Source organism: Pectinophora gossypiella, chromosome 14, assembly GCF_024362695.1.
Source record: "Pectinophora gossypiella chromosome 14, ilPecGoss1.1, whole genome shotgun sequence".
NCBI classification, from domain to species: domain Eukaryota; kingdom Metazoa; phylum Arthropoda; class Insecta; order Lepidoptera; family Gelechiidae; genus Pectinophora; species Pectinophora gossypiella.
In genome coordinates, this window is record NC_065417.1 from 16,102,833 (window position 1) to 16,129,889 (window position 27,057).

At 52.3% G+C, this 27,057-nt stretch overlaps 1 protein-coding gene across 4 annotated transcripts; it reads right to left on the reverse strand.

Annotated features, from left to right (window-relative positions):
* Positions 1-9,244: 9,244 nt before the first annotated feature.
* LOC126372606 (fatty acid synthase) lies at positions 9,245-25,592 on the reverse strand. Of its 4 annotated transcripts, none has more exons than XM_050018422.1 (16): positions 25,327-25,592; positions 22,266-22,442; positions 18,047-18,813; positions 17,420-17,968; positions 17,038-17,344; positions 16,316-16,961; positions 15,987-16,242; positions 15,745-15,903; positions 14,263-15,672; positions 13,413-14,177; positions 13,143-13,330; positions 12,914-13,056; positions 12,524-12,844; positions 11,517-11,714; positions 10,361-11,310; positions 9,245-10,248 (listed from the first exon to the last, which is right to left on the reverse strand). In XM_050018422.1, exons 2-16 carry the CDS (start codon positions 22,417-22,419, stop codon positions 9,892-9,894), a joined length of 7,170 nt encoding a protein of 2,389 aa, XP_049874379.1. In that variant the 5' UTR covers positions 22,420-22,442; positions 25,327-25,592; the 3' UTR covers positions 9,245-9,891. The 4 variants fall into 4 exon arrangements, with proteins under 4 accessions (XP_049874379.1, XP_049874377.1, XP_049874378.1 ...); XM_050018420.1 differs by having other exon boundaries at positions 22,266-22,446; XM_050018421.1 differs by lacking the exon at positions 25,327-25,592 and adding an exon at positions 22,556-22,728.
* Positions 25,593-27,057: the final 1,465 nt, after the last annotated feature.

Here is a 27,057-nt window from a genome sequence, read left to right on the forward strand (position 1 = left end):
AAGATTAGTGTTGCTTCATGCAACCCGTTTGGACTTGGACCTCTCACACATTTTGACACCAGACTTTTAATTAACAATATATTTGAGAGAGCTGGATATCGGCCGTCGTATAATGTTTAAGTTAAGCAATCACCATTATTGAACGGCAAGCGTTTGCTAACCGGGACTTGCGCGGACGAGGTTGACTGTCAAGCATCTCTCGGATGGACTCGGCAGCGCTGCAAACTTCCTCAAGCGTGAATTACCCAATAATAAGTTCTGGATAAGGGAACCACGACATCAATCAACATCTCCTTTACCTATGCGTACCATGAAAAAGCCATCTGACAATCACGGAGAACCCACTGACAAAGGCCGTGTGCCTTTATTTACTGGTGTACAAGTTAGTAAGTTACATACTAATATGAGTTTCACATCATAGACCCTTTCCGGCATGACAAAATAGAAGTTTAAACGAGAGAAGGCAGCTTCTAAAAAATGCACATCGGATTTTTTAAGATATTCACTAGTGTTGTAGTAAACTTAACATTTATTTATCAGAAGTGTGGTCGACTGGGGGCGGCGGCGAATGTGACGCGGTGGCGACGGCGGCCAGCGGTGCGCACGCGTTTATGTCTAATGTATGGGAAAACCGCCCGCAATCTGATACGCTCAGAAGAGACTCACTATTATACTCACACATACATTTTTTCTGAAGTATTCAACGCTTTACGGAAAAAAAGTTAAATATAATAGGTATTATTTTACAATGCTAAGGTGTTAGTCACCAGCCGCGGCTCTTATGAAATGAGAATAGTCCAGTAGGATGTCACCCTGCGACATGTGCCACCCTAAGTATTATTGTTTATGTAAAATGTGTGTAGTTAAGATATGCTTGTGTATATGTGGGATCAAAGCCATAATACCTGGCGAAATGGCGTATATTCAAAAATGATAAATTGACCTTTAACTACTTTAAATCTATGATAATTATTTTAAATAAATAATTCTGATTTCAATTCTAAGAGTAAATGGATACTTTGGTAGTCTAATGCCGAAATTAAAATAGGTAATTCAAAGGCCGAAATACGAATATGTTTCTGGGTATCAAAGGCGTTAGTTAAACCTAGGATAGATCGGTCTTTGACTATAATACAATAAGTGTAGATATTTGAATAAAATCTGTTAATTGACGGTAATTTGTTAATGAGAAAATGACGGTAATTTGTTAAAAAGTAGTGACGTTTGTCGGGTCGTGAAAAGCGCGGCGCGCGGGTCATCGGGTTCCTCTGTGTGCTCGATTGTTCCCGCACTAAAACTAGAGTCACACTCGACTGTGGAATATTTATAATTGGTGCAGACGCGCGTGCTGCGGCGCCGTAACGCAGGCTGTTGTTCGAATGGCGCGGTACCTAGTAGAAACACGAAACTTGCATTCTACGATTGCAGGGTTCGAATACCCATTCTTATAATTTATATTTGCGATATGTTAACTTTCTCATTTATCATAGGAAACATAGATACACGCAGACAGCGACAATATGTCGCATTGTAGTAGTTGTAACTATAACCGCTCGTACAGTCGGGAATATTTAGTGTCGCTGTGCAATATTTATTTACGACGGCGGCGGCGGCAGTCGCTGCGTTTGACAATCCGCAAGCCACATTCATTGGGCTTTGTGGGACCCAAAAGTTTAGTTTAATTGTCACAAAATACCTTGTCTTTAATCAGCCGTCTCTTTCTCTCGAGCTCATCAATTAAGCAGAGCTTTAAAAAGTTACGATATTTTTTCCGGTGGTGTTGTGAGAGCTTGCTTACATGCACGATATAATAAGTTGTGTGCGGTGTGTGTGGCGACCTCTAGCGAGCAGGACAGTAACTACCGGGCGCCCGCACCTACCGCTGGTTCCTACACGTGCCGCCGCGGCCACAGCGCACCTTGTAGCGCCTGCGCAGCCATTACTGCGAGACTACGAGAGGTAATGTCTTATATCTGCTTTAGATGGCACCACGAGTAACTCAATTTATAATAATGCAACGATTTGTATGTCAGATTTGTAGAGGATCGTCTTTTATTCATCTACTGACGGCTATTACTCTTCAATACTTCACTTCTACAATACTTACTTACATAAGATCACGCCTATTTCCCGTTGGGGTAGACAGAGATCACGGACACGCACCATTCTCGCTTCTTCCAGTCTCATCAAAGTCTTCATGCATGCTCGTCGGTTAGGTCGGCTTCTCTAGCTTACCTTTGAAACATCCTGGGTGGATTTGGTAACCTGTATGTTCGTCTAAGCCTTCCTCTCCCAACCCCACCACTTACATCAACATCATAAATATTTTTCGGAAGTCTACTTTCATTCATTCTCTCTACATGTCCGAACCGTCTCAGCATCCCTCTCTCAATTCTCGTGACTTCATTTTCTTTCACACCACAACACTCCCTTATCACTACTGACATACTTACTGTAAACAAAAACTCACATTCGCTAAAGAGTTTTTCCAAAAATATGTTATACACAAAGCTCACAAAGGCATGCAGAGCCCCATTCACTTGATTACCAGCAATCAATTTTCTTTCGATATCTCCTTCACACTTTCCATCTCTTGCAAATTTACTCTAAAATATACAAACTCATTCAATTGTTCCACTGTCTCACCCGCAATCAGAATATTATATTCCGTTATATTCTTATCAAAAACTATTCATAACTCTCGTTTCGCTCACATTGATTTCCATTCCCTCCTTTTCTAAAGCATCATGCATAATGTTCATCTCCTGAAACTTCCCATTTGAAGACGGAGGTATGGAAATAATGATAATAATGGCTATCCCAAAGTCCAAAATCCAGGACTCTATAGTTCCGAGGTATGGAAGTGACTAACGTACATACATAATGGCCAGTGGGATTAAAAAGGCCACATCGAAGTAGTTTATCTGAAAAAGCGATATTGTAATTTGACATTTGCGCATATAAAAGTGAGTGCGCAATGCAAACAAATGTCAAATAGCAATATTGCTTTTTTAGATGAATTGCTTCGATGTGACCTCTTTAGCCCCCATGTTCAGAAGACATTTCACAGATAAGTAATTCATTCTTAGTCCATGCCCCCTCTCTGTCAGATCCTTTATGCAATTATCCGTGAATAGTACTCATCCTTACCTAACACCTTTCTCTATGTTTAGAACCAGTCTGTTTAGACTCCGTTTATCCTGGTACTGACGAGCACTGGAATCCTCACCTCATAGAGAGATTTGCTGCTACAATACAATAATAATACACGACAGATAAATTCCAAACGTTATAAATAGTTAACAGCACTGTAGATTTTGTATTAAAACGACTTTAAAGTTCTGTAAGTACTTACATATAATCAAGGTGGCAACATTGTCACCTTATATATAGCTCTGGGAACGGGCCAATAAAGCGTTGTGTGAAAAAACACGATGAATAGAAACCAGCAGCGATCAGCTTACACTGCCGCGGAGCCGCGAGCGCACGTGACGTCACACCGCCGCGCCGCGCACAAAGCTCGCCGCCGCAGCGTGCGCCCGCGCCGCGCGCAAAAACCGTGATATCGACTCAATACAAGTACAAACACTAATTTATACTTTATTTTATTTTGTAGGTACTACCCATAAATAACATACAAAATAAAATAACGTAGCACTTTAACCAGTAGGCGCGACTTCAATCGCAATCGCAACGGTTGAACTCGCAAAGAAATTGTGATTCTCCTTTTATTTTATTTGCCTACTTGAAAAATAATTAAAATGAAATTAAAAATAATGAATAATAATAACGAAACTCAAAATTCATAGTTCACACTTATTCAAAAATGCATCATGACTGAGGAGAACTATTCCTGGCACCAAGTGATATTAGATTTCGTTTTGTATCTGAGTCAGAGCTGATTGAATTATGTGGTCACACGACACGTGTTTTTTTTTTGTCAACACGGTATCGAGTGACGTCACAAACATCGCGGCCCGCGCTGCGCCGGCGGCGCGCGCGTTGATGTCTAATGTACCGCGCGTAGCACTCGCGGTGGCAATGGCCACACTCGCCATTAAATACTTTTACGACAACTAATAAGTTAAAAAAGATATATTATTGTATACTACAGACTACGGTTAAAGATTAGAGACTTTTCTAACAAATACACATGTATTAATACTAGCTTTTGCCCGCGACTTCGTCCGCGTGGCGTGTTATAAAAGAGAGATCTTTGTGTGTGTGTGTGTGGGAGTGCATGTCATCAAGCATCTAACTTAAGCAATTTAGATTTTTTCATACATTTTGTTCAAGTATCAGACATTCCCGCTTCCTACCCTTTCCTATCACCCGGCGGCGCTCATTCATTCATCGAACACGCTCACTCAAATTTCCGAATCATTCATTCTCTTCTTGTTTCAACAACCGTGCGTGAGAGTGTCGGCCGACCAAACAAAATACAATTATCATCATAAAAGTGCACGCAGCCATCTGAATCATCATCTCCGAGGGCCCTCGTCGAGCAACGGTATCCCCGGGGATATAAATCTCCGTTTTACAGCGCATCCGTAAGTTTTTCCCACCTTCCCTCTGTTACTTGTCTGTAGGATATTTTTGTATAACCGCCCTTTTCGCTCATACAACCAACGCGACCTATGTTTACGTACACCACTGGAGCTATCGAAGCTATCTTCACCACAACACAAATACATTTTTTCCCCGCTAACTCCCATTTTTAAAATACAGCCACAACTAAACTAAATATTTACTAAGGTATGCATGCTACATTGAAAGCATCTACTCGTATCTTACGCGGTTTAGATTTTTTTATACAAATGTGTTTTCCCGCTAACTCCCGTTCCCGTACGAATTTTGCAATATCCTGTTGCAACTAAACTTTAAGTTTACTAAGGTACCTGCATGCCAAATTTCAAGCGTTTAAATTTTTCATACAAAAGGATTTTCCCGCTAATTCCCGTTCCCGTGGATATTTCGGAAATTCCTTTCTTAGTGCACCTCTACGGTACCTAAGCTACGTCCCTTCCAAATTTCAAGTGCCTACGTTTAGCCGTTTAGGCTATGCGTTGATATGTCAGTCAGTGAGTCAGTCAGTTTCTCCTTTTATATATTTAGATTAAACAAATAAATAAAATTGACAGCGTACCTAAGTTTCAGGAATTATGAAAACTTATGAGAGAAATAATAAGAAGAAACAATTTATATAAGTGTTCATACTGTGTTAATTGGTTTGCATTGCGATATTCGACATGTGAAAGTTTCGTGTAAAGTAAATTGTTATCGGTGAGTTAATTAAGAAATGAACCGTGTGCTGCAACATGCGCCCGACATCATTTAATTCATTGATGTTTATTATGCTATATCCCAATTAGGGTAGATACATCGATAGCTGATGAACCAAGTACCCACACCTCACCGAGCTTTCTGTGTGATATGTTACTATTAGTAACTGAAAATACCTAATTGTGTCTACTCAGTAACGTAAGCAGATGCGTAGCAGTGAGATGACCAGTCCAATGGTCTGAGGTCAAAAGTCGATCAGTACTTACCTAAGTATTATATTTAAACAAGTCGAATGTAAAATGCTCTGCTTGGTATTGAAGCTTATCAATAGGAAGTGCAGCGTAGTATCCCAGGCGGCGCGGGCGCAGCGAACAATGCGGCGGCGGCGGCGTGTCGTGGTGGCGCGATAACGCCAATTAAGCGCGCGATAACGCGACTTGTTTATTGTATCGCGCCCGCCGCACCCGCCGCGCGGACTGACGCTGCCCGGCCGTGCCTACTGCACCGACCACTACTGGCCACTCGGTCCACAATCTTAAGGTTTCAATGTTCCCATAACTGTCTGTCAAGCAAGACCCTTCTTCTCGGGAACGCGTCGACGTAACAAATTGAAATTAACATGATCATACTTTTGTCTACGGTCCCTTGAAGCTGCAAATAAACGACCTTCTAAATGAACGTAAATCAAATACGGATAATTATAGTTTTAATAACTCAAAACCTACGGGATAGGTAGGTGCTTCCCATAGACCTATAATCATAATTTTTTTTCTTACAGCACAAGTACTTAAAGGAAAAAATACAAAAATCGTTCATTTGTGGTTCCATAAATATATAATATGTATATATATATTTGCGATTACAAACTTATTTTCAGTTGGTAAAGTAATTAATTTCGTTGTATGTATATGGAGACAATCGATTTTCAACGGCAAACTTAAAGCTTCCGCAGAACTTTTGGCGCGCGAGTCGGACTGTTGCCAGAATGAAAAAAATCTTTTTACAAAATTACCAAATAGTAGAAGTTGCACGTGTAAGCAAAGACTATTAAATGTTTACTAGCAGTAAGTAAATATCACTTACCTCGACGGAGAACAACCCTTGAGCCTCCGCGGTCTACTTGGTCGCACGGCGACGCCGGCTCGGGCGCGGTGCGCACGCGGCGCGCGCCGCTCCTGCAACACACGGCAGTGTCACGGCCGCGGCCCGTGCGACACGCGACACGCGGCACGCGGCCGGGCTCGCGGGGCGGACAGTCACCTGCGTGCGGCGTGCCTGCGGCTGCGCTGGGTACAGAAGAAGTCCGGGCGCACGCGGTGCGCGCGCAGCAGCGCCGCCAGCCGCGCGGCCTCGTACGTCTGGTCGGGCAGCAGCGCGCCGCGCCTCACCGCGCCGCCCTGCATCGCGCCGCAAGCATCGCCGGCGCACACGCTTTATTCAATTGCAATCATGCATTACACACGTTGTATACGTTACACCGACATTACGTATACGAGCGCGCTCCCACATACCTACGCTGATACAACAAAGTGACAATTATACACTCAACAGCAGATACGCACGTGTCTTTCCCTTCCGTAAAACAATACTTGTAACATTTCAAAGATATAAAATTTTTAAAGGAACATTTTTTTTATTCTTGAATGTTTTCGAAATCGGTAATATTTATAAGAACGGCCGCGACGCGGATGACTCGCTTCGTTAGCGAACACTAGCAGCGCGTACCGCCGCGTACTACGTGAGCACGGTGCGCCCGCGCAATCATTATGCCCGGTGACTCGGCGGATCCGAGTCCGGCCCGCGCCTGAGCCCTGTCACTCTACTACACAACCATACTGCTGCACTACTTAAGAATTGTAATTATTAAAGAAAATGTTCCCAAACGCTTGCAGTTGTTATAAATGTCCAAGCTCGCGAGGGGCGCAGCGGCGGCGCGGGGCGAGGCCGCGGGGCGCTCCAGCGCGGAATGCCGCGCGCGAAGTTTTTGCGCACTCGCTCCCCAAACGCGCACCGGTACACCTACTTACACAACATTAACTCGATTCGAAACTGTCGTCTTGCGGACGCGACGCCCTCTACCTAGAATTGGCGGTGGATCACCGCGCTCGCTCGTTACATAGTCTTTGTTAGGTTCAATATTAAATCTTGGTCGATAATAATCAAACCTCAATTAGAAGGCAGTTTGGATTATGATATGATGCACATGAAAGAGGATATCTAACGAGGTGGTCGTGAGCAGTGGAGTGGTCTCTGCCGCAATCAGCGGAACTCGTTCCGGCGTCGGGGCGCGCACTTGTACCCTCATACTCAGATGGCAATCAAAGGTGACATAACTAGCCTGAGCAATGCACAGTCGTCTCACTGCCAATGGGAGGATTTCTTCTGACTAGTTACGTTCGACATCGACAGCTTTACAAGATACATCGCTATGTAAAATTAGGCTTGGATGTTAGAACGGCATCGCCACTAGCCCAGTCGTGGCGTAGGTATGTACTACTTAAATAGGTGCATCACCTTTACGTCTGACGGCATCTCGAGGCTAGAGCAACTAAATACTTACTATGAAAATATCTAGCATAGACCAGGCTGGTAAACAGTGGCAAGTATTCGTCCAAATAAATGATTATAAATGCCATCGACAGTACAGGAAGACTAATCCCTATCTATGTAGGTAAGTACCATTACAATGTTTTCGTAGAGTAGGTACTTTTATCGACAAGTTTGGAGTCGATTACGCGTGAAGTACATGTGAACAAGCGTGTGGTGTGCGAGTGTGGCGCTCTATGCTCGCACTCGGCCCGGCGCCGCCCGCGCCCGCGCCGGTGGGAACACGATATAAACACGCCGCGATTGTTTCCCCGCGCCTGCGCTGTCGCCGCCGTCGAAAGTGACAGCTACACGACCCTCATACACGATAATTGGACGCTCTGTATGTTTTCACTGGTCTTTTTATAAAATAGGTAAGTGCGAGTAGCGTTTTGAAAGTAATTTCAAAGAATAACACAGCATATGCTATGTTATATTTATGATCAGAGGAGTTTATAGAAACTCCTCCTTTTTGAAGTCGGTTAAAAATAAACTGGAAAATAGAATGATCGATAGCTAAAAAAATAATGAACCCGGAGCAGAGACAGCGGCGGCGCGGGCGCCATGCGTGCTGCGGCCGGGCGGCCGGGGCCGGGGCGCCGTGGCGGTCGGCCGCGCAAATTACATAATGAAGTAATGCGGTGATTTATTCTCCCGCCGCTCCCACGCTCCGACCTGCAACCTTCGAGCGCCCGCGCCCGTACGTTAGGCTATCCCGATCTATATGGGTATTGTCCTCCGATTCACCGATATTATACACCTACGACCCGTGTAATAATATTCAAATTAATACATCACTCTTTTCAACTCTACCCAGTCGCAATCTCTAAGTAGGTACCTCTCCGTCGTTAGTGTCCTCAACCGCAAGCCGGTCACTCGTGCAACTGAATTGAGTGTTAATTTTTTATTAGACTTTAATTCGCATCTTATTCGAAAGTTCGTCAATACACGACGTAGTAAAAATATCTTATTTCGCTTTATTTTCAACTCGCAAACATAAAGTAAGTACCACAAACTGAACACTAAGAGCAGGAGAAACGGTTCCGTTCGCGGTTATCAGCACAAAATGAGGATAATTAAATCTGAACGGAATTAAGAAAGCTCGGCGTCGGCGCGTACGCGGCGGAGCGATCTCTCGCTCGTGTGAGCGGCGCGCGCCACGTGCGCCTGCGCCGGCGCTGCGCGGACACTGGCGGCCGCGGTCCGCGGCCACCGGCGGCCGCGAACACTGCCGCGGCTACGCATTATAGACACTATTTTTTTTTTTTATTTATTTAAAAAAAACCTCTCAATTTACTATTCAGAGAATCCAGAACGTTTTAAAGAAAAGCCAGGTCCAGAACGTACTCTAAAGAGCAAAGAAATAAAACTCCAGTTACAAATAATGCACTTTTTAATCACATAGCGCTGATAATCACAGCGCTGATATTATCCAGTAACAAAATAAATTACCACAACAACCGTCACAGGAACTAACTACTTACAACTAGTTACGTCTACAGCGCGGGCCCGGCGCCGCCGCGCCCGTCGCGTATCACAAGCGGCGGACTTTGCCCGCCACACCAATAAATAAATACGTACATTATATTCTTCAACATACCCTATGGTACATAGAGAGGCCGTCATGCTTAAATACAAATTTATAACATTTTTGGGTCGTTACATGATATATTAGTAGATAATTGTAATATTATCAGTGATGTATATTTAATCTCCTAGGTAAGTGAGCGGTTACCCTATTTATTTCACAGATGAAAATGTAAACGTAACGCAACGGTTTAAAATGCAAATATATAATATGTATGAGTACATAAGTCGGCTATAATACATAGCGGACGTGACATGCGACGCGCGGCGACGTACATACGTGTATGTACCGGCTCGCATCGAGCGCGGCCGCGGCGTCGCAGCGTTACGAGTGGTGCACACCGACACCGGACACCGTCCCTAGGATCGTCGCGCACTACGTGGGCAGCGCCGCCACGGTGGCCGCCCCTGGCGCGGCCGGCGGCGGCCGCGGCGCTAGTGCTGCTCCAGCAGCGCCGACACGTGCTCCGCGATGGTGCGCGCCGACTCGCCCGCCAGGATGCTGCGGTGCGTGCCGGCCAGCTGCTGCGTGCTCAGCGGGCCGGCGCACACCTCGCGCAGCCCGTAGTCCTCGCCCAGCGTCACGTAGTTGTCGCGCGCCGTGAACAGCGACACGGGCGCCTGCAGCTTGCTGGCGGGCCGGTACGTGTCGCCGGCCACCAGCTTGCGGTAGAAGGACTCGGCCGCGGCCGCCAGCGCGCCCGCCTCGTGCGGGGCCGCGCTCGACACCAGCTCCACGCAGCGCGACACGCGCTGCTCCCAGCCCGGCAACCGCTCTAGCTCCGCCGACATCTGCATCCAAGCGAAACATATTGTCAATATTCACACTGAAAGGTGTACGTATATTTTATTCCGATAGCAACAAGTAATAGTTGATCGACCGCTTTACGAAGGTCGCGCTCACCTTGACGGCGTCGACGTCCTTGAAGAGCTGCGCGAAGTACGCGAGAGCGTCGGCCTCGTCGGCGGCGGGCGAGCGCTTGGCGCGCTTGGCCTTGCCGCGCGTGGTGTGCGTGGCCACGTAGGCGGGCGAGCCGTCCACCAGCACCACCCGCGCCGCGCAGCCCGCCGCCTCCAGCTGCAGCGCCATCTCCACGGCCACGCTGGCGCCGAACGAGTAGCCCAGCAGCGTGTAGGGCGGCTCGGGCTGCAGCGCGCGCACGTGCTCCAGGTAGAAGCGCGCCAGCGCCGCCATGTCGGCCAGCGGCGCCGCGGCCGTGCACTGCAGGCCGTACACGGCGCCGCGCACGCCCGCCGCCACGCCGCGCAGCACGTCGGCCACGCCCTCGATGGGGTGCACCATGAACACGGGCTTGGCGTCCGCGCGCCCGCCGCCCGCCGACGGCAGCTTCACGATCACCTGCTTGGGGACCAGCTCGCCCAGCGTTCCGTACTGCACGTTGTCGTCGGCGCCGGCGGCGGCGGCGCCGTTGGCCGGCGCGGGGTCGGCGGCCGCGTCGGCGTTGTCGCCGCCCGCCAGCTCGCGGAGGCGCCCGAAAGTCAGCGCGCGGATCTCCTGCACGCCCAGCACTAGGTCGTGGCCGCGCTCCAGGGTCTGTTTGATCTCGGCGCCCATCAACGAGTCCATGCCGAGCTCGGCCAGACTGGCCGTCTGCGACACCGCGCTGGGGTCCTTTACTCCGAGGATGTTGGCGACGGCGTGCAGCAGGTCTCCGGAGTCGCCGCTCTTGGCCTGGCGCCGCTTGTCAGCCAGCACCATGCTGGCGACCACCGGGTGCGGCAGCGCCAGCAGCGTGCCCAGCGCCTCCATGCACGACGCGATGCGCTGCGGCACCGTGCCGCCCACCTCCGTGTCGTCGCCGCCCATCGTGTCCACGATCAGACCCACCTCACCTACGGGACACATTTCGTTTTATCATTGTAACCATCCTACACAAGTTTTCGTCCCGGAGCAAATGACTGACATTTGAGCCTGGCCCGGGGATTATGTAATATCTTTACTTAACTAGATCGCTGTTCTCTTTCATTATGATTGATTTAGAACAAATCGGTTAGTATGTAACAAGTGGCAAGTAGGCAAGGTAAGTGTGTGTGCGTACCGATGGCGCCCCACTGCACGGCGAGGCCGGGCAGCCCGTCGGCCTGGCGCTGCTCGCAGATGCGCTCCATGCACGAGTTGGCGTAGCCGTAGTTGCTCTGGCCGGGGTTGCCGCGGCCGCACGACACGGACGAGAACACCACGAAGTACTCCAGCTGCGGCGCCAGCTCGCGCGTCGCCTCGTCCAGCGCGCGCGTCGCTGCACCACACAACCACACTCACATCGGACGTACAGACATGAGCAATATAATGTACCCACTTTAGGACTCTGTCGTACCAACATATTTGACATTTAGTGAGACTTACAGTTCAATTTGTCAAAATAGTTAATGTGACATGGTACCAAAGTGTATACATATTAATGCTCGTAACCGTACAGACGAAACGAACATAAAATATGACCAACATTTTTGGTACTGCTACAAAAACAGGAAGGTATCTAATTACTACATACACATGTATCTAAATAGATATATAAGAAAATCATAAACATCCGGCGTCTCCTACTATAATTAGTAATACGATGCTAATTATATTATCAAATTGTGGTGTTTTCAATTATTATCGGAGATGCGCTGAAAATTCGTTAAAACCGGCTGTTAAAAATATCTTCTTATTGTCCTGATTTATGACATCGGATAGAGCTGAGCTAAGTGTACCATCTGTTCCACCGTCTGTCTCGGTTCGACGTCAGAAGTAGGATAGTGGACGTAATTGAAGACGACGGTCACGAAGGAACAGTGTAAGTTTCTATTATCACAATTACAAGAAAATTATGACGATTTACTCACATCACATTCGTGTGATCACGTGACGAGGAAGAAGACTCCATTCACGAGTCAGAAATTCTCATCTAAGCCTGAATTGGAGGTGGATACTAGTCAAACCGAATAATCGGGTAAATCACTATTCGGCGCATCTCAAATTATTATTATCAAGTGAAGCGTAACATGCTACGTCGTCGGTGTCACGAGTTAGTATTCGTGGTCGGGCGCATAGGATGCTCACCGTCAAGTTTGGGCGCGGCGACGGCGCGGAAGTCGTCGGGCGCCAGGTTCTCGAGGAAGGCGTCGCGCAGCACGGCGGCCAGGTTGAAGACGCCGCCCACGGGCGCCAGCGCCGCCGCGTCGCGCAGCAGCGCGCGCGCGCCCGCCGGCGTGGCCGCGTCCGTGCGCGACACCAGCACGCGCACGCCGCGCGCGCGCCAGCGCCGCACGCACCACGCCTGGTAGCCGCTGCGCACGCCGCTGCGCCCCACCAGCACCAGCTGCCGCGCGCCGCGCACCACCAGCCACTGCGCCAGCTCCAGCCCGAAGCCGCCCAGCCCGCCTGCGACACACGCCTCGGGTGAGACACACCACACGCTCCAGTGTAGGCACCCATTATTGTGTTACTCACCGACGAGCACGTAGCTGCGCGCGGGGTGCATGTAGGTGCGCGGCATGGCGGACACGAGGCGCGGCGCGGCCGCGGGGCCCGAGGGCTCCTCCTCGCGCACGCGCAGCACCACCTTGCCGATGTGCTTGCCCGTCGCCATGAACCTGCGCGCGTAGCATATTTATTATTATACTGTTACTACTGTTATATTTTCGATATTGTCACTGTTATAATGTATAGCAATATTGACCTGAATGCGGGCTCGAGCTGGTGGTCGGCGTAGACGGTGGCGGGCAGCGGGCGCACGGCGCCGCTGGCGATGCCGTCGTTCATGCAGCGCACCACGGCCGCCTTCTCCTCGTTGTCGCCGCCCGCGTCGAACAGCGCGTCCAGCAAGATGCCGTGGAACGTCGTGTTCTTGAGGAAGATCGCCATACCCTGTCGACGACACGCGCCCGGTTAGTTAGCTCCGGGCGACCTTTCGAGGCGCAGACGCGAGGCGCCAGGCGGCGATACTCACCAGCGGCGTGTTGTTGGACAGGTCGAGCTTGCCGATCTCGAGGAAGCGGCCGCCGGGCGCCAGGCAGCGCACCGACGCCAGCAACTTGTCAGCCGCCAGCGAGTTGAGCACGAGGTCCACGCCGCGGCCGCGCGTGCGCGTCAGCACCAGCTGCTCGAACGACGTGTCGCGCGAGTTGCCCACGTTGGCCTCGTCCAGCTGCGGGAAGCGCTCGCGCAGGAAGGCGCGCTTGTCGGGCGTGCCCACGGTGGTGAACACGGTGCAGCCCGCGTGCAGCGCGATGGCGATGGCGGCCTGGCCCACGCCGCCCGTGCCCGCGTGCACCAGCACGCTCTCTCCGCGCCGCATGCGGCCGCGCACCAGCAGCGCGTAGTACGCGGTGGCGTACGCCACGGGCACCGTGGCCGCCTCCTCCAGCGACCAGCGCTCGGGCACGGGCCACAGGAACCCGCCGTCGGCGAGCACGGACGTGGCCAGGCCGCGCGCCGCCACCATGCCCATGACGCGGCGGCCGTCGGCGCCGCGCCCGCTGAACTCCAGCCCCAGGATGCACTCCTGCCCCGCCAGGTCGCCCGGCAGCGCGTCGGGCGGCAGCTTGCCCGTGGCCAGCATGATGTCGCGGAAGTTGAGCGGCGCGTAGTACACGCGGCACAGCTCCGTGCCGGGCCGCGCCGGCGCCTCGCGCGCCCAGCGCAGCTCGCTCTCGATCCAGCGCAGCGACGACAGGTCACCGCGCGTCAGCGTGTTCACGTACGCGTGCTCCACCTGCCCACATGCACGGTGTTTATTTCGACAATTGAATTAAATCGACAAGTTCTTTGTAGACCACTGACGCCGGTAGAGCGGTTACCTGCAGTTGCGCAGCGCTGGCGTCGGCGAGCGGCAGGTGGCGGTAGCAGCCCCACACGCCGGCGCGCAGCACGTTGACGCTGAGGTCGAGGCGCGCCTGCGCCGCGAAGGGCCCGGCGGCCAGGCTGAAGGGCGCCTGCAGGCCGGGCGCCACGAACAGGCGCAGCGCGCGGCCGCCCGCCTCCCCGCGCAGGCACGCGGCCAGCCCCAGCGCGCCCGGCGCGGCGCCGCGGGCCACGGCGAACACGCGCAGCGGCTCCAGCTCGGCGCGCGCCAGCGCGGCCCGCAGCGGCTCCACCCACGCGTACTTGCCGTCGTCGGCCACCTCCACCACCACGTGCGCGCTGGGCGGCTCGGGCTTGCGGCGCAGCAGCACGTACTCGCACGACGCGGCCACCTGGCGCGACACCAGCACGAGCCCCGCCTTGCGCAGCATGTCGCCGGCGTCGGGCGCGTCCAGTTGCCGCAGCGGCTCCTCCAGCAGTAGCATGCCCGTGTCGGCGAGCCAGCCCGTCAGGGCCGCCAGCGTGCTGGGCCCGTGCCGCGCCAGCACGTCGTGCGCCAGCACCAGGTGGCAGCCGCTCTCGGCGCCGCCGGTGCGCGGGTCCTTGTTGGTGACGGCGATGTCGAGGTCGGCGAGGGCCTGGTAGGGCTGCGGCTGCGGGCCCGCGGCCAGCGTGGCGTCCACGCGCACCTGCGGCTCGGCAGCCAGCAGCGGCAGCGCCGCGGGCAGCACGAGCGCCTCGGCCGCGCGCTCCAGCGCCGCCTCCGCCGCCTTCAGCTTGAGCGCGCCCGCGTTCTCCAGCACCAGCTGCAGGCTCACCAGCAGCGCGTCCCGCTTGGAGCGCGACGTGTCGTCGGTCCCGACGGCCGCGTTGTCGTACGGCACGAACACGTACTTCTCGAGCTTGGGCGCCGGCTGCGGGTTGGCGCGGCGCGGCGCCAGGCTGGTCTTGATGCCGCGGAACTCCACGCCGCCGGCCACGACCACGTCGATGTCCCGCAACATGCGCACCGGCAGCGCCTGCCCCGCGGGCCGCGCCGCCAACGCCGCCGCATGCGCCGCCGGGTCGATGAGCGCCCGCTGCAGCCGCGTGGGCAGGTACAGCTCGCGGGTGTCCACGCCGATGATGCCGAACTGCAGCATGGTGTCCATGAAGGAGATCCAGTTATCGTCCCAGGCGAGCTCGCCGGCGGTGCCGCGCGCGTCGGACGTGCGGATGCCGCGGAAGATGCCGCCGTAGTTGTAGCCGCGCAGGCGCAACTCCTTGTAGATGTCGTCGGTGAGCAGCGGCTGCAGCTCGGCATCGTCGGCGCTGACGGCGGCGCGGGGCAGCGCCAGCCGCTCGGCCGCCGGCTGCTCGGCCAGCCGCACCGTGCCCGTCACGGCCACTGAGCCTCCCTCGCACACCTGCGGGAGAGCGGTCCGCGGTCAGCCACGTGTCACGATTCACATATCAATGATACGCAGGATGTCAGTTACCTCGAACTGCCCGCTGGCGTCGAGCACGGACACGAGGAAGCGTGTGGGCGCGTCCCGCGACACGATGGTGGCGCGCCGGAACTGCACGTCCTCCAGCACCACGGCCGTCTCCTCCGGCCGGCGGTTGTGCAGCTTGGCCATCGTGCGCCACACCAGCGTCTGAATAACACAACGTACGTTCGCCGTTACAAATCTTACAATATAGTCGATCGCTAGTGTAAAAAATGTGCCAGATAACTAACCAGATAGCCGGTGGCCGGGAAGAGGATGCGGCCGTCGATGTTGTGTCCGGCGATGAAGGAGTCCTCCTGCTTGGAGAGGTCGTACTCGATGACGTTCTCGCCGGAGCGGGACGCGTTGCTGAAGTCGGCGACGCTCCACTCGGCCGAGTGGTCCCACAGCACGCGCGACGCCAGCCCCGGCGTACCGCGCGACACGGGCCACGCCACGGCCGGGTACAGCCGCCGCAGCGCCGGCTGCAGCCCGTGCGCGTACAGCCTGCCGGCACGACCGACGTTCATATACAATCGACTACATTACAAATTACACGAAACGTGAGGCGGGTACTGACTTGCCCACGGCGCCCAGCAGGTGGCGCAGCGCGTCGGGCGCGTCGCGGCGCACGAGCGGCACGAGCGCGGCCTGCGGGCGCGCGCGGCGCAGCACGGCCTGCAGCAGCGCGTGCGGCGCCACCTCCACCAGCAGCGCGCGCTCCGGCACCTGCGCCAGCGCCTCCGCGAAGCGCACCGGCGACAGCAGGTTGTTGACGTGGTACGCCGCGCCGCTCAGCCGCGCCAGCTCCGACTGCCACTGCTCGCGCGGCAGCGACGACGACACCCAGCGCGCCGAGCGCGGCCGCGGCTCCGGGATCACGCGCTCCAGGCTGCGGCGCAGCAGCGGCGCCGCCGCCGCGATGTACTTGCTGTGGAACGCCACGCCCGAGCTGTTGACGCGGCGCGCGAACACGCCCTCGGCCGCCAGCTCGCTCACCAGCTTCTCGATGGAGGCGACGGGGCCCGACACGGTGACGCTGTCCGCGGCGTTGTGGCACGCGGCCACCACGTCGGCCGGCAGCCGCTCGCCGCACTGCTCCCACGACAGCCCCACGGCCGCCATGGCGCCCGGCGCCAGCTTGGCGTCCACGATGCTGCGCCCGCGCCAGTACGCGCACAGCACCGCCTGCTCGCCCGTCAGCGTCTCGTCCGCGTACGCGCACCCTGCGGACATCACGTAGCCGTGTCACGTGTCGGATGTGTCGCTACATGCCGAGATCGTCGCGGAGGCGACACTCACCGACTTCTCCGACGGAGTGGCCCACGATGCCGTCCGGGCGGACGCCGAGCTCGCGTAGCACGTCGACGAGCGCCACCTGCACGGCGGCGATGGACACGAACGAATTGATGACGTCGTCGAAGGCGGAGTCCGGCGCCTCGGTGAGCACGTGCACCAGGTCGAGCCCGTGCGGGCGCAGCGCCGCCGCCGAGCGCGCGATGCTCTCCGCGAACACCGGCAGCGCCAGCAGCTGCCGCGCCATGCCGGCCCACTGCGAGCCCATGCCCGCGAACACGAACCACACCGGCCGCGGTTCACCACCGTGTTCCTGCAACCGACAACACGCCATCAGACTATAGTCTCGCCACCCGACAGTGCGGCGACGCCGAGCAGCATCACTCACGATAATCTCCTCGAGGGGCGGGTCCGCCAGCACGCGGTAGCCGCGGCGGCCGTGGCCGGCGATGTTGTGGGCGTGCACGGCGTCCAGCAGCGCGTGCAGCTCGGCGTCGGTGGCGTGGCGCTGCGCCAGCGCCAGCAGCTCGCGCACGGCGTCGTCCGTGCGGCCCGAGGCCGTGACCAGCCGCGGCACGGCGTACCGCGCCGGCGCCGGCCGCCCGCCGCGCTGCGACTCCAGGATCACGTGCGCGTTGGCGCCGCCGAAGCCGAACGAGTTGACGGCCACCAGCCCGCCGTCCCACTTGGTGTTCTGCGCCACCACCTGGATGCGGCCGTCGCTCAGCGCCGGGATGTCCGGGTTAGGCGAGCTGTAGTGCAGGTTGGCGGGGATCTCCCCGTGCTCCATGGCCACCACCACCTTTGCGATCGAGCACAGCCCGGACGCCGGCTCCGAGTGGCCCATGTTCGACTTCACCGAGCCGAGCAACAGCGGCTTCTTCCTGTCTTTGCAGAACAATTCTGCGATCGCGTTAACTTCTTGTGGGTCACCGACCTGCACACGAACGAGACCGGTTAATTAGGTACCTGTACACGTGGCCAATGTCGACACAGAACAAGAGGACGCACTCACCTTGGTGCCGGTGCCGTGCGCCTCGACGTAGGCGACGTCCTGCGGGCGCAGCCCCGCCTCGGCGAAGGTCTCGGCGGCGAGGCGGCGCTGCATCTCCCCGTTGGGGAAGGTGATGCCCTGCTCCTTGTTGCCGTCGGTGTTCATGCGCGCGCCGCGCACCGTGGCGTACAGCCGGCGGGCGTCGCTGCGGCGCTGCAGCAGCACCACCACGGCCGCCTCGGAGCGCACGTAGCCGCGGCCCGCCGCGTCGAACGCGGCGCAGCGGCCCTCGGGCGACAGCATGCTCAGCCGGTGGAAGTTGAGCGAGTTGGCCGGCTTCAGGCACAGGTTGGTGCCGGCCACGATGGCCGCGTCGCAGTGGCCGGCGCGCATGGCCGCCACCGCCTGCGACAGCGCGAACATGCTGCTGCTGCACGCCGTGTCCACCGCGTACGAGGGGCCCTTCAGGTCGAACGTGTACGAGATGCGGTTGGGGAACATGGCGCGGCAGCAGCCGGTGAGCGCGTACCCGTTGATCTTGTCCGGGTCGGTGGTCCACATCTCCTCCGTCTCGGAGTTGGACACGCCCACGTAGACGCCGGTGCGCGAGCCGCGCAGCTCGGCGGGGCTGACGCCCGCGTCCACGATGGCCTCGTGGGTCAGCTCCAGCAGCAGCCGCAGCTGTGGGTCCATCAGGTGCGCCTGCTTGCCGTGCACTCCGAAGAACGTCGCGTCGAACCGCGCCAGCTCCTTCAGCTTACCGTTCCTCTCCGGCAATCCATGCAGACCTGCGAACACAATACTTTACTATAATCACTAAATAGGTATGGTCCTATATGTAAATATCGATAATTTTAGAAACCCATATGGAAAAACTAAAGAGTGATTACACAGACACGCGACATAAAATCACGCCTATTTCATGCCTATTCCACTTACAACGATTCTGACACACCCCAACGCTTCCTCCACTCTCATCAAAGACGCGACATCCTGCTTTAATTATTTACAGGTTTTCCCATTTGCGCATTTTGTGCACACAAAATACTTGTTTATAAATGACAGGGTCATTAAGCAACCGTTATTATAGTGAATACCTATCTGACCACAAGAGCAGAATTGTTTTTCCGATATCGATATGTATGTACGTAGATATGTGCTAGTTATACTTACATCCTATCTACAGCACACTATTTACCTACTTACACGTTAAGTAAGTAGGTACATAAAATTAATGAAAAAGTGTTACTGAACCTAAGAACAAAATACAAGGTATTTTGTTGAACTAAGAACAAAGTAGGTACCTACATCTAAGCTTGTATTTTATAAATGTTCAATTTATGTACCTACACATCTACTTGGCTAAAATGATGTAAGTACATTTAGCTAAGTACGTAATCAGTTATTGAGCTGAGAAGAGATGCATCTGTTTATCTGTGTTATCTATCTGCGTTCGGCGAGTGTCGCGCAGTGGAGTGTGGGGGTCACGGCCGCGGTAATCTCACGCGGTCGCGGCGCTATCAGCGCGACGCGGCGTGTCGTGTTGTGTCGCGTCGCGTGTCGCGGGCCGCAGCCGCATCACGCGAATGTCATCAGATCTAACAAGGTGGTGATCACGCGCTCTCGCGATCACTTCCTCGGTCTAGTACGCCGTCGTGTGAAGTTGGCTAAAATAAAGTTTAAGGAAAGCAATATTTTGTACCTATACCAGGGGCGTTGCCAGAACCGACAATCTTTATGTTATACGATCAGCAGAAAAAAATCACCGTGCTTAGACATGCGCACGTTCTTGGGTTTTAACATGAATTTACCTCCTGACACGATACATTCAGAACTCAATCGTCGGAACTTTAGGTATTTGATCCAACCGTTGGATCCAACCTTGTTTGCACTGATTGACGTCAGTCGCAAACTGTTAACTCTGAGCATGTTTATTAGCTGGGTACGTGTAGGTGCCTGATACCAATTTTAATACAACTACAAAACTATCTTCAAGTACCTATGGGTAGGCACTTGCTTTGCTTTTCTCATTTCGTTCACGCGTCTCGATCCAAACCCGGCGCATCAACCTCATTGTCACACAAGTCAGCCGGAGCCCGCGTTGCTCTATGTACTACCTTAACTACATTATCTGTAACGTAGATTATTACGGCACTCTGATCTGAGCTAAGATTCTGTTATAGTCGTAAGTACACTACTTATTGATGTCGTCATTAGTTCTGGCGCGGCAGAGGACATCCGTCATTACAGTCAAGCTGGCTGTCCTGTATGGTTTTCCTCAGTGTTATTCACGCGTCCAGTTCGCTGTGTCCCGTCGGTAGTAAATAAATACAACTACTCGTAAGTACCTGCCTGGTCCGCAGGCAACTTTCCTGCTTCTTTGCCGAAATCAAAATAATAACGCATTATTGTAACTATTGTTATGTTATCATGATGCTATATGTATACGCCACACAATAGCGCGTTACATAGTGGCGTTACAGGACGGTTGGTTGCCATGTTATGTTTGTGTTTGCTGATAAAGTATCAAGGTTCCCTCGATCTGATGTATGCTCATTTCTCTTTTTTTACAGAGCACCCAGCGGGCCGCTCGGTGGCCGGGATCCGCGCGATTGCGCAACATCTAGTTATAGCGTGTTTGTGATGAGATGAGTGATGAATAAACACCGCCGAAGGACGCCCGCGCGGCGAGCGTAATACAACGCCATTACCTTCAACATTGTTAATGGTAATGCAAATTCCGGAATCGTGTCAGCTGACGACACTAGTGTTGTCTTAGAGTCGTACGCAGGTTCAAAACAAATACGAGCGGAGAGCACTCGAGCGGCGCGGGCGCCTCGTGCACAGTGCGCATGCGCGCGGAAACCGGCCGCCGGAGCCATCACTCGGTTGAACAAGTTGTGTTTTTGTTTTCACGACTCATTCATCTTTTTATCACGTGAATTTCATTACCGAACAAATTACCTATTTGTATGTTGATTTATATAAGAAGTGATAAGTAAATATACAGTTATTACCGAAGAGTCAAAGGTCTAAACTAAACTTGATTCGCGAAAATCATTGATAGGTACCTACTACGCAACCTCATAAGGACTTCCCAGGCTACGTTAGCCAAAGACAATACAGATGGCGTTGTATAGCTTTAACGTGATAATTACCTATTTTCTCATCACTCGGGTACATAATTATTCCAAAATACGAGATTTGGATCACATTATCTGTATACTTATGTAGAAGTATAAAGCTACCTATATTGATTATCTTTATTTTGATCAGAATAATAATGGGTGCAAGATGTAATAGTGCCTGGGTGTAATGAAAAGGGTCATCTTTTATATTCAAAAAACAAAGATAAAAGATGCATATTATGTCTGTTATCTACGACATTAGAAAGTTAAACGAACGATAATCTGTAAAGCGCAGTCTATAGATATTGTTTTTGAGGAACGTCGCCTGGAAAGTCCGTCATCATTAATTACCTATCACAATATAACTTCGGGAAACTTCTATCTTCATCAAGTCAAAGAAAAACGTCGGCCTTTTGTTATTTTGTCAAACGCAAGATCTAATACAACATAAGATGCTGTACGAACCAGAAGAACCCGACTGAATGCCGTCATCGGAGCGTCATTACGAGCCCTAACTGTCCGGGTGACCAGACAACCCGAATTGTAGCAGGTAACAGCCCATATGGCCCGTAATAATTGTCTATCATAATAATAGAATGAGAAAAGAGACAAAGTAAGTAGTAGACGAGCAGTACATAAGTAGTATGTATAAATTCTGTGGTAGATAGAACGTATAAAATATTTTTCTCATGCCAACAATGTGTTAGAAATATAACGAATTTATAAATAAACCTGTTGTTTATTAATAACTATTGTTTAATAAAAGAAGTTTCAAACTTTACTTCTTATTATACTGTATACATTAAACTGTGGTGTATGTAAATAGGCACATTTGACTGTTCTCTGAAGCGGAAATACTGATCCGTAAGATACATCGTTATTAGAACTGATGCTCACAACATAAAAAACGCGTCCGTGTACCTATAGCATTTTAAAAAGAAACAAGGTGGCATTTGGACCGCTTTTGATCGAAGGCGGATTGCTAGATTATCATTTTTTCCCGGAGGACCATATCAGTTTTGAATATTTTTTACGTAATTCTGAACCGGTATTTGTAGATGAATTAAGTTGTTGCACCCGTATGTAGTTAGTGAGTGATAAATGTAAATTACCAGGCTGCCAGCGGCGGCCGTCGCCGGTGACCATGTCGACGCCGGCGAACAGCTGCTCGGCGAACTCCTCAATGGAGCCGCTCTCCGGCAGCCGGCCCGACAGCCCCGTCAGCACCACCTCCTCCGCCTCCGTCGGTCGCACTGCGCTCGGCATCTTCTTCAGTACAACACTTCAAACTATCTGAAAACAACCAATTAACACTGTTAACTCTTCCATTTGCACATTCCGACGCACAGGTAACTATTGTTCATAAAAGTTGAAAGTATTGATGATGTTGAACGACACGAACCGGTGAGAGTCCTCGTAGGAGGATTTGTCCGATGAGTGATGTCGATTCGATCTGAGGTCCCAGCGATCTCTCGCGGTGGAGGGTACAGGGATGCGGAGCTTGTACTCAAGAGAGAGAGTGTGCGGGCCGAGTGTCGGCGAGAGAGTGTGGTCGCGAATGAACCGGCCGCGGTGCGACGAGCGGTTAAAAGGGCGCGATAGCAGGGTCGCGACCCGCGCCACGTTTCCACGAGCCCGGGGCGCGTGTTATCGCGCTGCAAGGACGGGGAAGGTCGCAGCTCTTCCGCGGCCGCTGCCGCATGCCGCGCGCCGCCGTGGCGTACCAGCGCGCGACCGCTTCGACCTTCCCGCCTATCTCCGCACATAGCGCGCTATGACCTCTCCACTCACCTACCTACATCATAAACTGCCAGAGTGTCTATCACGCAACACTGCTCTATCCTACCACCCCTTAAAGTTTTTTGCCCACGTCAAAGGACAGTCTGCCTATTTCATGGACCGATTTCGATCAATTATTTATATGAGGTTTAGGAAGGTTTTAGGTACTTATATCTAAATTATGTTATGTCACCCATGCAAACAATAACAATGAAACGTGTAGTGTTTAGTTACAAATCTTTAAAGGATAAATCGGAGCAAAACGACTTGAAATATCGGCAGATTTTCTCAAGTTGGACCGAGGTGTCAAGTCAAATAGTGTTCATGAAGTACCTACATTAGCAGCGGGTCGGCAAGTCTGGGACACAATGCCGGCTTTGTGCGCCAATTGCCGTGTATGGAGACATCCTGCCGCCGAGAGCTCAGCGCAGCGGCCTCTAAATAGCGCGCATTGTCGGCCGCCCGAGCCGGCTGCTCGCTCCACGGTCCGTGCCGAATGTCGATACATTCGCAACACCCACTTACAAAAATGACTAAAAATCTTTGCAATACTTAATTATAAAAGAAACAGTTACCATCTTATATAAAAACATAGTTTTACGTGACTTTATCTACTGTAGATTTGCCACTTGCATTAATTATTTGGCCGGAAAAAAGGGAGCGCTGATGCTCTCACCCGTTACAAAATTGAATACAACAGGTCGCAGAGTGCCCGCGTGGGCGCGAACCTCGGCTCGGGGCTCAAGGCGTCTTCTCAGAAGATTGTAATTGAGATTAAGCGGCGCCTGATGGACCGATGGCAATAAGCGCTGAAAGAGCTAAAATGGCGACCTCGCCAGCGGGGTCGGTATAGGGGTCCTAAAGTGTTTGCTATCACTAAGCAGAGGAATCTTCAAAAGTTGGTACCTAGGAGACAATGCAGCTCTTGACAGCTTTGTGACTGAGTTCATATCAATGGTAGTATTTAAAAGATTTACGTGACTAAAGTCGTATAGCTATACATAATTTTGAATGCCTGTAATTTGGTGAGTGGCGGGACGGGCGCGGCGGTGGCGAGGGGGCGGCAGGGGCGGCGGCGGCGATCAGCTGGCGGTGACGTCACCGACATGCCGCTGATACATGAACCCCGCGTGCGGTGCACTCAACACTCGGGGGACGCGCGGCGTGGCAGGTGGCGGGAGTGCGACGAGCGTGCTCGCAGCTCGTGCTGGAGCGCGATGGTAATGACACCCGGCACTCGCCGGTTGACTGAACCGCATCACACGGAACACCGCGCGTCTTGCGGCACGCTGCGATGCCGTCGACCACTCCATTCTTTCCATAACGTAATTAGAGGAGGCTATGCGTGCGCGTAATGTATTTACTAGTAAACCGATTGAATGAGTTCAGTCAGTCGAGTACAGTAGGTAGGTGTAGGTAGGTACATAAGTACCGACGTGTACTACAGGAAAACTGCGCCACTTCCTTGCAAACGAACGGACCATCTCGTAGCGAATATGATTTACCTATGATCAGTAGGTAGATAGGTAGGTGTCAAAAGTCAATGATTTGTCAGTTGGTAAACCTAATAAATAAATATATAGGTAAGTAGGTAGGTACCTAGGTAAGTAGGTGCCTAAAAGTAGTTAATAAATAAGGTAGGTACCTACCTACTTATCCACTAGCCAAACCATCGGGCCATTCGGGCCCAATGCATCGGGACTCGGGTGTGATTAGATCGACCGATTGATCCCGTTGTCCGTGCGTATCGCCTTGACGTATCGGGCCCGAAAGGTAATAAAATAAGCCCTCACATCCAACTAGGTAGGTCCTAGGTGCCTACCTACTTGACTATGTACCTACCTAAAGCGGTTGGGTGGATTGGGTAGTCTAATAACCACTTAAGATCTGCATTAAGTAGGTAACCTATCTATACTTATATTAAGAATACAATGCATAAAACAATGAACATCAGTACGTAATTAAAAGGATAATAAAGGTACTTGCTACTTACCTGCGAACGAGTGCATAGATAGGTGGGTTCCTACCTACCATAGGTACATAGGTGATGACATTCGGGCCATTTCGGGCGTCTATAGATATGTCCAACAGTGGGGCAGTGGGCTTAACCTTCATCTAGCTCACGATTGTTGAGTACAGTAACAAATAAATGACCGGTAAATTATTAAAAAAGCGAATCGAAATTAAACCGAGAATCCTAATAAACTACATGATGGAATGAAGTGCAAACTAATTTCCCAGGAATACCTATGAGTCATTTAGCAAATGAAACAGATCGAAGAGCTAGGTAGGTACCTACGTACTTACGCACTTACGTCTTGTTTGTTAATGCGTATTGTTTTGTTACACACCTAGGTGGTAAGATTAAAGTATAATAGGTAGGTACATACTCACGTGTAAAAAAATTAAACAATGCTATCGAGACGATCTCGTGCAGCTATGTTCCCTCGGGAAATCCAATTGCCTCAGACCACTCGGAACTCCTCGGTCGTATCCAGTATCGAATACGAAAAGTGTAGCACATGCACTTGTGACGGCAAGGGAGGTCGTCAGCCGTCGCGACCACAGCGGTATCGCATTCGCGAGCGTATCGTATCGACCGGCGGACAGCACGGCAATATACGGCGTCGCGGCGCGGGGTGTCGGCGCGACTGCGGGGCTGCGGGGCCGACGGCGGCCGCCGCGTTGCCATGGTGCGAGATCAGGCCACGTGCACGCGGCCAATGGGCGCCGGCGGCGTCCCGCGCCCCTCGCGCCCGCCGCCGCACGCCCGCACGCCGCCCGCACGCAGCCGCACGCTGCACGCTGCACAAGGCCCGCCGGCACTCGCGCCACGCGTCCTATTCGTCCCCTGCCCATCCTGCCTGCCGAAGCAGTTTAGGCGCGCACTCTATCTTGCGAGCTTTTGCCGGACGACCGACGAACGTCCTTGTACTTTTCCGACACCGTCCGTGCACGATCACCGATTGCTACGGCTCTCTAATTAATTTCTTATCTTGCTGTTTATTTGCGATGCCAACCCATGACCGTATTTCGTTTAATATATGGTTTCCGTAAAAACAAACTTGTGTAACTTCTATTTGTCTGTAAAGATTCGCATTGCACTGTTGAAACTTTTATTACATTCAACGGTACCTGGTCTACACTTAGTTATAGAGGCGCAGAACTATTACGCCCTAGAGAGGCGACTTTTTAGAAAAAAAATGATGAATCGCTTTTGTTCATAATTAATACCCCTATACAGGTGGTATAAATATTCGCTGTTGTTTGAAAAAATAGGACAGACTGAGTTAGTAGGTCTCCCTCGTGGTCCTAAGTAGGACAAATAAGTAAGACCATGAAAAAACGGTGAATTTGGACTAGTTGGTGTTAGGTATTCCTTGCTCTTAGCAATTACCAGAGGACGACTCTTTCTATCGTTAGCCAGGACAACGTCATCGTGCCCTTGGTTTTTTCGTGGCTTGGCCGTTTCGCTACTAGGTATCACATGAGAGTGAGGTGAAAAAACTATTTCATGCCATCACTTCTTTACTGTCATTTTGATATAATATGTATAGTTTTTGCAGTAACGAAACGGACAAAGCTCATTTTTATTTGCCTGACGTGTAGTTTGTAAACTTAGTGTTAGTATAGTTAGGGCGTGTAGAGTTCGAAGCTTGGCTCTACATGAGATCGGATAGTTCTTGACATTGCGATCGATATGATCTCGTGTTGGCAAGGAGGCAGAAACGACGACATTAATGTTATATTAACCACTGCTGGCAACATATCCTGAGAGTTTAGTTTATCTACTGTAATCCAAACCTGAGTTTTGAGGGTTCAAAAAATCGGCTAAACGTTTCGAGAAAAGGTTAGGTAGTGCCTGCCCTTGCGCTTCGGTTTGCTCGTCTTGGCGGGGGCATTGCCGTACCTATGAAAATCCATTGGCAACGGATTTAGCCATTGGCTGCGCCTCGGGCTTCCAACTACAATACTCCCGCCCCCGCTCCTCGGCACCGGGCCCACTTACTTCCCGCTGAGGGACTTTACAGGCTACGTTCCTGATAAACAATGTCCCTCCGGACACTTTTGATGAGATGGCGCTGTAGATTTTTCTTCGTTTAGCCTTCTAATTTCATGGATAAC

Bases quoted from the DNA above. Each gene is read 5' to 3' on its own strand.
- LOC126372606 (XM_050018422.1), bottom strand. From the start codon at position 22,419: ATGCCGAGCGCAGTGCGACCGACGGAGGCGGAGGAGGTGGTGCTGACG. The intron at 16,962-17,037 runs GTGAGTGTCGCC...TGATGTCCGCAG, and splicing joins CCACTCCGTCGGAGAAGTCG to GGTGCGCGTACGCGGACGAG. The intron at 13,057-13,142 runs GTCAATATTGCT...CTACGCGCGCAG, and splicing joins CAGCTCGAGCCCGCATTCAG to GTTCATGGCGACGGGCAAGC.